This window comes from Triplophysa rosa, linkage group LG6, assembly GCF_024868665.1.
Source record: "Triplophysa rosa linkage group LG6, Trosa_1v2, whole genome shotgun sequence".
NCBI classification, from domain to species: Eukaryota; Metazoa; Chordata; class Actinopteri; order Cypriniformes; family Nemacheilidae; genus Triplophysa; species Triplophysa rosa.
The window spans coordinates 27,868,150-27,879,029 of record NC_079895.1 but is presented as its reverse complement, the minus strand read 5'-3'; the positions used below and the strand labels follow the sequence as shown (position 1 = coordinate 27,879,029).

Genomic DNA, 10,880 nt, shown 5'->3' with positions numbered 1-10,880 from the left:
CTCTCTCTCTCTCTCTCTGTGTGCAGTCATGACGGCGGTTCATTTGATCTGCGGGTGAACAGTATTAATGTCAACACACTGCTTGAGTTCAGTGATGAATCAGCTCGTCTCTTCGTCTCCATCATATCCTGTACTGCTGATGTCACAGGTGTGGACGTCAACTTTCACGGAGGAGCAAGGTGTGTCCAGTCCTGTTTAAATACTGACAACAACTGTGAAGAGTATCAGAACTTTATTTCATGTGTGTGTGCTGACGATGATGATGAGGATTTAAACGTGTGTTCATGTGTGTGTGCGCTGCAGTTTTGTCTTTCAGCCGTTTGTCAGTCAGTTTAGAGGACAGATCGCAGATATGATACGTCAGCAGGTTTGTCATGTTTCCAGATAAATACACTTCATGAACATCATAACTTGTTGTGACTGTGATGTTGTCATGTGTTTTAGATTTGTCCAGCAGTAGGTCAAGTGATTGATGATGTAGAGAAACACCTTCAGCAGATATCTGGTACTCATCTCAAACACAAACAGCACAAACATACATTTGACAGAGAAGAAACGCAGCAGCGCCAATCCAGAATCAGCACTGTCACCTTCTAACAACAAATAATGTTGAACATCTGTCAGTGGTTTTTAAAGCTATAGTTTCATGTATTCCTCTGTGAAGTTTTCTGATGTCAGTACTGAGAATCATTATGTCATCTTCACCTGCTCACAGTTCTGTGTGTGATGACTCTAGTGTCATATTATTATTATGAGATTTAGTTTGCATGAATTCCAAAGTATGTGCAGTGATGTGAATGTGTGTTGTAGTGAATGTAGCTGTGGATCAGAATATCTATCTGAGTATTCCTCTGACGTCTTCTCCCATCGTGACAGATGACAGCTTTCAGTTAGACATGAAGGTAAAGTTTACTGTCATCAGTCACAGGTGTACACACAAACGAATGTTTTTGGGAACTACTTTGAGCTGAACACTCCATATATTTAATGCTCGGCCCTGTGAGAATCAGTGCAAAAAGAGAAACTTTCCGTTTACAATATTCACATAAATGTGGAAAACGCCCCAGTCTCCACTGGAACTATGAGACGTATGAATGCGTGCGTGCGCATGATATATTTGTCATGTGAATGTTGTTGTTGTGGTGTCAGGGTGAATTCTACAGCATCAGTTCTCCGTCTGAACCGCCGTTCTCTCCTGAAGTGTTTGACCTGCCGTCCACAGAAGACTACATGATGTCTGTGGGTCTGTCAGAATTCTTCATGAATTCAGCTGTGTATTCATACTTCAGCGCTGGACTGCTTCACATCCGCATCACAGATGACATGGTGACAAAAGAAAAACTTCAAAATCATCTCAGATAGCGCAGATGATGGATTTAATGTGAAATCAATGTCAAAGAATAGTGGGAATCAGTAAGAACGTGTTTAAACCTATAAAAAAGTGTCAATGTGTCAATCATAGATACCCCAGAGTTCACCGATCCATCTGAACACCAGCCAGTTCAGCATCTTCATCAAACAGGTCAGTAGATCTCCATAAGATGTGACACACTGATCACGCACTGTATCCTTTTATATCTACTGCTCAAAACCTTTAGTAAAAAATATTATACCACGGGGCTGTTGAATGCTTCAATCTGATTGGCTGACAAACGTTCTATGGGTATGCATTAACTTTCGGTAAACGCACACCTGTGAAGGTGTTCCAGGTCTGCTGACCGCATTACAGTTCCACATCACTTCACCCAGTTTAACTTAAATGTAGCCTACTGTCCACCAGTGAATATGTATCTAACATCAGACAAAGTGACAGTCAAATTCCATTGTCTGAGAAGAAATAACTATTAATATTTATGGACAGCATTTGAACAACAATGGCGAGAGCACTGTACAGGACTGTTCAGATGAAAAACTAAAGCATATATCAAAGGTAACGGCAAACGACACAATCAGCAGGTTAAAGATAAAACACGAAGCACAAAAATAACAACAACATGTTAAATTGGTCTGTGGAATGGGTAAACGGGACTTAAAACACACAGCAGGAAGCTTTCTATGCCACTGAGAGAACCTCAGCTGACGCAGAAACCTCCGTGTCACTTTTTTCTCTTCATACTTTTCTTATACGACAGGGTATTATTCAGTATCAGTATTATTCAGTATCAGTATTATTCAGTATCAGTATCAGTATTATTCAGTATCAGTATTATTCAGTATCAGTATTATTCAGTATCAGTATTATTCAGTATCAGTATCATTCAGTATCAGTATTATTCAGTAATTAATATGTGACAGTGAAGTGTAAGTACAGAAGTCATTGATGCAGACTGATGTGGAGTGTGATTTGTGTTCAGCTGTCTACATTATATCCAGACATGAAGATGCAGGTGATGTTATACGCCAGTGAGACGCCGATGTTCTCCTTCAGTCCAGGAGAGATGAGTCTTCATGTACCCGCTTCAGCAAAGTTCTCTGCTGTTCAACGTGACGGCGCTCTGACACCTCTCTTCAGACTGGACGTGGTGAATTTACACACAAGCGCACACACATAAACATCTCTACTGGTTTAATGGATTCATGATACAGTATAATGTTCTTGAAAGACTACACGCTCTCTCAGATCCATGCTTTTAAAGGGGGGAAGTTGCTCATGCATGTATTCGACACGTAAAACTGCAGAAATGAAAGTGTGGGAACAAAAGAGTCATTCTATGTAAAAGCGAATGCTCACCAGACCTGCCTGAAACACCTCGTGTAGCCACACCCCCACAAATCTACATCAGTTGGTGGTCTGATTTGACTAAGACCACCCAAATGTATACGCAAGTAAGGTGGGCGTACCTGTCAGTACAATTGAAGAGGAACCTGATGTTCCAAATATGGTCAGAGGCGTTACACGCTTGTATTCCACCAATCACCACACACTGGAAATCAGCGCGTCTCAGAGAGGAGGGGGAAAGAGGAGATACAAACATGCACAGTGTGTGGAAAATACAGCGTTTTCAACCTTAAATCCTGTAGACACATTACATCACATCTAAAACAAACCATAATATTCCTTTTAGCCATGTCATATCACCTCTTTAACACCACAAACTACATTTAAACAGCGAGTCTTGATTACACACATAACATTACACAACAGTAATAATGTGACGTTACTGTCTCAGATGAGAGAAATGTGAGATCTTGTCCTCTTGCAGAACGGATTCTTCGTTGGAAATGCTCAGATTCAAAATCAACATCTGACCGCAGCTTTCAAATTAAAAAAGTGAGTTTCACAGCTGTTTGACCTGTGTTCTGCTGAATTCTTCTTCTTATTTAAACATGAAAACTCTTCTGTCCTGATCGCTGCATGAAGTTTAACTCTGACTCTCGGATCTTCTGAAATCGGTGATTTCAAGGTGAGATCTAACACATGCATAACTCACTATTATTATTATTATTATTATGAATGAATGATGTAATGATGTTGTTTTATTTGTATAACGTGTCATTGTACAGACAGAAGCACTTGAACGAGTGGTAAAGATGGTAGTGAACATGTTTGTTCTTCCAAAGTTGAATGGTAAGAATTCTGTACATAAACACGGAATTCAATGTTTATTGAAAAAACCGATCGGTGTTATTCTGTGAGGATTTCTGATGGATAGTTTGGTGTATTTCAGAGCAGCTGCAGACTGGAGTTGAGTTACCTGTACCACAGGGCTTCAGTCTGAGTGAAAGCAACATCATCCTGAAGAACGTGAGTGAAGTGAAAGTGAAAGTGAGTGAAAGTGAAGTTGAAGTGAAAAGTGAAGTGAAAGTGAGTGAAAGTGAGTGAAAGTGAGTGAAAGTGAAGTGAAGTGAAAAGTGAAGTGAAAGTGAGTGAAAGTGAGTGAAAGTGAAGTGAAGTGAAGTGAAAAGTGAAGTGAAAGTGAGTGAAAATGAGTGAAAGTGAAGTGAAGGTGAAGTGAAAAGTGAAGTGAAAGTGAGTGAAAGTGAAGTGAAGGTGAAGTGAAAAGTGAGTGAAAGTGAGTGAAAGTGAAGTGAAGGTGAAGTGAAAAGTGAAGTGAAAGTGAGTGAAAGTGAGTGAAAGTGAAGTAAGTGAAGTGAAAAGTGAAGTGAAAGTGAGTGAAAAGTGAAGTTGAAGTGAAAGTGAAGTGAAGTGAAAAGTGAGTGAAAGTGAGTGAAAGTGAGTGAAAGTGAAGTGAAGTGAAAAGTGAAGTGAAGAGTGAGTGAAAGTGAGTGAAAGGTGAATGTGAAGTGAAGTGAAAAGTGAAGTGAAAGTGAGTGAAAATGAGTGAAAGTGAAGTGAAGGTGAAGTGAAAAGTGAAGTGAAAGTGAGTGAAAGTGAAGTGAAGGTGAAGTGAAAAGTGAGTGAAAGTGAGTGAAAGTGAAGTGAAGGTGAAGTGAAAAGTGAGAAGTGAGTGAAAGTGAAGTTGAAGTGAAAAGTGAAGTGAAAGTGAGTGAAAGTGAGTGAAAGTGAGTGAAAGTGAAGTGAAGTGAAAAGTGAAGTGAAAGTGAGTGAAAGTGAGTGAAAGTGAAGTGAAGTGAAGTGAAAAGTGAAGTGAAAGTGAGTGAAAATGAGTGAAAGTGAAGTGAAGGTGAAGTGAAAAAGTGAAGTGAAAGTGAGTGAAGTGAGTGAAAGTGAAATGAATGAAAGTGAAGTGAAGTGAAGTGAAGTGAGTGAAAAGTGAGTGAAAGTGAAAGTGATAGTGAAGTGAAATGAAAGTGAGTGAAAGTGAAGTGAAGTGAAAAGTGAAGTGAAAGTGAGTGAAAGTGAGTGAAAGTGAGTGAAAGTGAAGTGAAAGTGAAAAGTGAAGTGAAAGTGAAGTGAAAGTGAATGAAAGTGAAAAGTGAAGTGAAGGTGAAAGTGAAAAAGTGAAGTGAAAGTGAAGTGAAGGAAGTGAAAGTGAAGTGAAAGTGAAAAGTGAAAAGTGAAGTGAAAGTGGATGAGTGAAACGTGAAAAGTGAAAGTGAATGAAGTGAAAGTGAGTGTAAGTGAAAGTGTGAGTGAAAAGTGAAGTGAAAAAGTGAGTGAAAAGTGAAGTGAAAGTGAAGTGAAGTGAAAAAGTGAGTGAAAAGTGAAGTGAAAGTGAAGTGAAAGTGAGTGAAAGTGAGTGAAAGTGAAGTGAAAAGTGAAGTGAAAAAGTGAGTGAAAAGTGAAGTGAAAAAGTGAGTGAAAAGTGAAGTGAAAGTGAAGTGAAAAGTGAAGTGAAAGTGAGTGAAAGTGAAGTGAAAGTGAAGTGAAAAGTGAAGTGAAAAAGTGAGTGAAAAGTGAAGTGAAAGTGAAGTGAAAAGTGAAGTGAAAAAGTGAGTGAAAAGTGAAGTGAAAGTGAAGTGAAAAGTGAAGTGAAAAAGTGAGTTAAAAGTGAAGTGAAAGTGAAGTGAAGTGAAAGTGAAGTGAAAGTGAGTGAAAGTGAAAAAGTGAGTGAAAAGTGAAGTGAAAAAGTGAGTGAAACGTGAAGTGAAAGTGAAGTGAAAAGTGAAGTGAAAGTGAGTGAAAGTGAAAAAGTGAGTGAAAAGTGAAGTGAAAAAGTGAGTGAAAAGTGAAGTGAAAGTGAAGTGAAGTGAAAAAGTGAGTGAAAAGTGAAGTGAAAGTGAAGTGAAAGTGAGTGAAAGTGAAAAAGTGAGTGAAAAGTGAAGTGAAAAAGTGAGTGAAAAGTGAAGTGAAAGTGAAGTGAAAGTGAGTGAAAGTGAAGTGAAAAGTGAAAGTATGAAAGTGACCTATTAGTCAGATATGGTGACCCGTACCCGACCTCTGCATTTAACCCATCCAGAGAGTAGTGAACACACGTACACCCGGAGCAGTGTTTGTTTGTTTGTTTGTCGTCATCAGTGTTCTTAGGAGCACAGGAGGAACACAGAACAGTCATACGTGTTGTATGTACATATGTATAACTATGACCTGGAGCCTCGTTTATAAAATGATGTCTGGCTACGATCTTAAATTTGATTTAACAATCCCAAAGTGTGTACGTACAGAAAATGCCCCTCTTTCAGATGTAAATCGCAAATGATCTTAAAATTGTGGGCAGCCAAACAGTTTCAGATCTCCACCTCCCCATTTCCCTTAAAGAACGAAGGGTTTTAAAGACACCATGATGTTGTTTTTGATTTCTCCAAACACGGTTGTATAAATGCTATATCGCTCTGGGAGCCGTGTGACGGGGCGGCTGCGATTGTCTCCTGTACTTGACCTTTGGCCTCGTGTCTCTGACCCTTATCACAGCCATGCTGATATAGAGCAATATGCAATAATTGTTCATGTGCCCTCATAATGTTTGATGAAAAACATAGCAATGACCTCTCTTCACTTCCAGTCATGAGTCATGGTGCGAGATCATGTTATTGTGCGGTCCTGATGTTTACCTCCTGTTGTGACTCTCTTTCAGGGATTTCTGCTCATTCTGACAGATGTTGAAGTCGCGTCAAGCCATCTCTAAGATGCCAACACTGAACGTGTCAAACAAATACATACATGCAGTTTCTGTTCACGCTGCAGTGAATCGAGAATCATTCTTGACATCATGTGGTTTTCTTCAGTTACGTTCTTTCACATTCTAGGTAAACTCATTTGTTATCAAAATAATCGTACATTCATGTCTGAGGAACAGACAACATTGACACCTGCAGCAGAGAACTCTGCAATAAAGCAATAAACAACAAACAATGAAAAAGTATCTTTTCAGTTAGATGGATGTTGTGATCAGTCAAATAAAAGAACGGAAGAAGCATTTCTGGTTTCATGTTTGTGTTTTATGGCTTTGAAATGAAACCCGAGTGTTTAAACAACGAAACATTTTTTTGGAGCTGTTACTTTAAGATAGTTTAAAGGTTAACAAGTCATTGTTTATTGTTTTAACACTGATGTCATCTGAACAGTAGCATGTGTGTTTATGCTTTGTGAGAATGAAATCTATCTGCATGCTACAGGAATGACACACAAATGACAGGTAATGTGTTTCACGTGATGACAGCGAGTACAGAACACATGCATTGTAACGTTACTGAGGAAAGTTCAGCGTCGTTGTGTCTTTTCTTGAAAACACCTCACGGGATCATTTGTTCAGCGCTCATGTGTGCGCAGGTTGAAATCTACAGCTGTTTCTTCTCGCGTGTCATTTTGATCATGGTCTCTGGTGAGCGATACAGGAATATGAGCTTGTCAAACAGCTGCTCCTCCATCTCCATTTCACCCGTCTCTCTCACGATGAAAATATCATTACACAGTTTCAGCACGCGGTCCACACACGGCAGCTCCTCGTACATGATGGATCGAGATATTCCCGTGAAGAACTCGCGCACAAACTTACCGATGACCAGAACCACAGACATGTACATACCCACGATTCTGTAGAGAAAAACAACATTAGATCAGAATCTCCAGGTTTAATCTGGTCTAGACTGAAAGAGGATGTTTGATTCTGCGTACACATCATGCTTCCCTTTCAAGTGTTTTATTATTGTGTTATCAGGTCAAATGAAGAAACAAACAGCATGTACTGATCTATTGTTTGGAGTTGGACAGACAGATCAGTGTGTGTGTGTGTGTGTGTGTACTTGTACATCTGTATTTGTGAGGACCGGTTTGAGTTGTAGACCAGCGGTGTGAGGACAAGGAGAGTAAAGTGAGGACATTTTGGCCGGTCCTCACTTCCAGAGACTCCTTTAAAGGGCTGTTTGAGGGTGAAGACTTGGTTTTAGGGTTTAGGTTATAATCAGGTTTAGGGTCAGGGTTAGGGTCAGGCATGTAGTTCTGATGGGTAGGGTGACGGGCTAGAGATTGCATTGCTTCAATGTATGTCCTCATAAAGATAGCTGCGCAAACATGTGCGTGTGTGTGTGTGTCAGCAGAAACATGAGTGTGTGTCTTCATGAGTCTCACCCGTATCCGGCCAGAAAGCCCACGCTGGACGGGCTGACTTTATCATTGAACAACACCAGCTCAATGCTGTGACACGTGCTGAGAGAACATTCCTTCACCACCCACCACTGCTGACCCGCCTCTGAAGAGCTCTCATTGGCCCGCTGCAGTTTGACGGACAGAGGACGGAAGAACTGCAGATGAAGCTCATCAGAGTGTCTGGAATGTTCTGTGAAGTGAACAGATTCAGTGAGACACACATCACATCACGTGACCATCATCTGAAGGTCTTCCTCACTCACCCAGATAGAGTCGATGTGCCAGTTTAGCGTTCGGTCCGGCTGATCCTCGGATGTATTTTGGCAGCAGGTTTTCCAGCATGCTGACAGAAAGCAGAATCAGTTTATGCAGTGCCAATCCTAGATGTCTGGGGGCCCTAAGCAAACTTGTGAGGGGCCCTTGTACAAATAATTAAAATGAGATATTGGCCTAAACATAACTGTAAACTATAAGAAATTAAAAATAATAACTCAATTAACACACTTAAACGAGAAAGACTGAAAGAAAAAAAACATTAAACAAGGGGTTAATTTTACACGTAAACAATTAAGTATATAATTAAATTCAAATTTTGATTGACCGAACCATCTAGCTGTTGAAAAAACTAAAACACGCAAACGCTGCGTTTTTTCTACCATATGAGTGATTTAATAACAGAAATATAGCATGATATACAGTTTTCTCAAAAAACTAAGCATACGAAACCACATCAATAATTCTCTACATGTGATGGCACAAACTAAAATTTACATATTAGCCTATCATAGGCAAACGAAATATAGTGGACAAATACTGAATTTCTGTACTGGAGAATTGTTTTGTAAGTAATTAATTGCATAATTTGGCAAAACTAAATAAGACTTTAAATAGTACAAAAACACATGCCTTCTTGTTCTTTTGCTTCGCCATTTTTTCTCAACCCAGACGAATAGCTCTGTTTTAAAGCCACGGTCATTTTAAAAGACGCATATCAGCACACCTGCGTGTAATTGAATAAATGGAGTATCAAAAAGGAAATTTCCAAACGATTCCTCTAAAGTTGAATCTGCAAGTTATAAAAATAGTGTCTTGTTTACAATAGTGTTTTTGATTGGGTACTCAAGGGGGCCCCCTGGTGGTGCAGGGGCCCTACGCTACCGGCTCCGAGTTTGTGATGGAGAGAGAGAGAGAGAGACATTGAGCAGACTCACAGCGGACGGCTCTGTGTTCCTCTCAGCATGGACACCAGCTCTTGTTTCAGCGTCACGTCTTCATATTTCACCGTTCGTTCACCAACCGCCTCCTCGTTCATCACCAGAGACACATTTCTGCTCCACACAGTCACAAACACACGCTACAGGTTATACACTTGTGTGCATAAAAACTTTAGATTATGCCACAGTCTTCAATAACTATAACCCATAAATACACACACTTAAGAGAATTGCTTGACGTTTATGGAAATGTGCAGATGATGAATCTGACTGGATGATACTCATGAAGCTGCTGTCAATCATCAGTGATCAGATGTGTGTGTGTGATGTTTACCGTAGTAAAGTCCATCGCAGTGTGATGTAGAAGTGCGTGGAGTTGTTAAGTTCATGGATCATGGCTTGTTTGCTGGCCGGACTGATGCTCCACAGTAAACTGGCATCACTTTTGACCTTTGCCATCACAACGTCCTCTGGCATATAGTTCACAATGAACTGCATCGCTGACTGAGAAACACACAGAAGAGCAGACAACATGTAAATAACACGGAACCGAACACAGCATTCATGATTTAAAGTCGCAGGTGTTACATGAAGAGAACATTAACACTTTGAACATGATTTGTGTCGACAGAAGCTTTAAAAGAATCTCTAGACAGACCGTGGATCTCACTATGATGACCTGATTCCTCATTAAATAAAAGAAAACACCTTCCCAGACTAGCTGGAGTTTGAGTCATCATGTTCAGCGTGTCTATGTGTGTTATTTCTTTCACGTTCACAGCGTTGTACAGTCCTCAGATCAGTGAAGATGTACCGGATGGGTTGCGAAGTGATTGGTCATCTTCTGGAAAGCTGATTGAGAGAATGGGATCAAGTTCTGCTCCTGAGCGCTCATGGTGAATAACGGCTGGACACAAACACACAGGAGTCATTCTTTCAAGATGAGCTTTTCAAATACAGCAGATATTCATTATCAGATATATTAACAGATGCGCTTGATATGAATGCGCTACATTACACCATTTCAAAAATCACAGCTACTGCTGCAGTGTAACACCTCATATCCCAGAATGCTTAGCTGGATAGACACATCTAACGGCTGATTGGTTACTCCCGTAACAGATTTGACCATTGACATGAAGAGAAGAGGAAACCAGACGATGCAGATGAGAGCGAAAATGATGAAGCCGCCCAGGGTGTATTTCACCAGCATCTTCTTCTTCTGTCCGGGTCTGTGAGGATATTTCTGAACACACACACACACGCACGCTCATTGTTTATGATGCTCTTCACTTCCTGATTTTAAATGTGTGACAATGACTTTTGCAACCTGAATGAATAATATATATACGTGTATGTTACCAGATGAATGTATTATGATGTCATTCTGATATTTGTAAGACATATAATCACTGTAAAAGTGTGTGTACTGTAATATTGATCACCTTCTCTGCTTCTCTCCAGCACTTCAGGATGAAGATATTGGCATGGATGTCCTCCACACAGATCCAGTTAGACAAACTGAGAGTCGTGTCTGTCCAGACCCAATCCATCACGGCCCGTAACTCCGTCAAGAAGGGAACGATCCGGAAACTACAGACGAAATACAACAACAGCACAAAAACACAAACACATGACAATCATAAACTCATGATGTGAGCGAGCGAGAGAGTGTGTGTGTGAGAGTGAATAAGTGAGTGAGAGAGAGAGAGAGAGTGAGAGAGAGTGAGTGAGAGAGAGAGAGAGAGAGAGAGAGAGAGAGAGAGAGAGAGAGAGAG

At 40.3% G+C, this 10,880-nt stretch overlaps 2 protein-coding genes across 5 annotated transcripts in view; one reads left to right on the top strand and one right to left on the bottom strand.

Annotated features, from left to right (window-relative positions):
* Positions 1-6,735, top strand: part of bpifcl (BPI fold containing family C, like) — a 12,654-nt gene extending 5,919 nt beyond the window's left edge. Inside the window, exons 5-16 of one of the 4 annotated variants that reach the window (XR_008963153.1) lie at positions 27-179; positions 304-367; positions 445-505; positions 811-902; positions 1,150-1,326; positions 1,463-1,522; positions 2,355-2,522; positions 3,204-3,271; positions 3,362-3,404; positions 3,505-3,568; positions 3,674-3,745; positions 6,378-6,735. Coding sequence is in view for 2 of the 4 variants with exons in the window: in XM_057336436.1 (XP_057192419.1) it covers positions 27-179; positions 304-367; positions 445-505; positions 811-902; positions 1,150-1,326; positions 1,463-1,522; positions 2,355-2,522; positions 3,204-3,271; positions 3,362-3,404; positions 3,505-3,568; positions 3,669-3,745; positions 6,378-6,428 (1,078 nt within the window). In the remaining 2 variants the exon portion in view is untranslated. Of the gene's footprint in view, positions 1-26; positions 180-303; positions 368-444; positions 506-810; positions 903-1,149; positions 1,327-1,462; positions 1,523-2,354; positions 2,981-3,203; positions 3,272-3,361; positions 3,405-3,504; positions 3,569-3,668; positions 3,746-6,377 lie in introns of those variants that run through there. The other 3 variants (XM_057336436.1, XM_057336437.1, XR_008963154.1) reach the window with 3 other exon arrangements.
* Positions 6,736-6,882: 147 nt separating this feature from the next.
* The window catches only part of si:dkey-11f4.7 (piezo-type mechanosensitive ion channel component 2), a 34,839-nt gene continuing 30,841 nt past the window's right edge, over positions 6,883-10,880 (bottom strand). Inside the window, exons 44-51 of the mRNA XM_057336435.1 lie at positions 10,548-10,695; positions 10,160-10,348; positions 9,917-10,009; positions 9,437-9,606; positions 9,100-9,216; positions 8,152-8,231; positions 7,871-8,078; positions 6,883-7,336 (exon numbers count right to left, since the gene is read on the bottom strand). Coding sequence (XP_057192418.1) covers positions 7,081-7,336; positions 7,871-8,078; positions 8,152-8,231; positions 9,100-9,216; positions 9,437-9,606; positions 9,917-10,009; positions 10,160-10,348; positions 10,548-10,695 — 1,261 coding nt within the window. The 3' untranslated portion in view covers positions 6,883-7,080. The remainder of the gene's footprint in view (positions 7,337-7,870; positions 8,079-8,151; positions 8,232-9,099; positions 9,217-9,436; positions 9,607-9,916; positions 10,010-10,159; positions 10,349-10,547; positions 10,696-10,880) is intronic.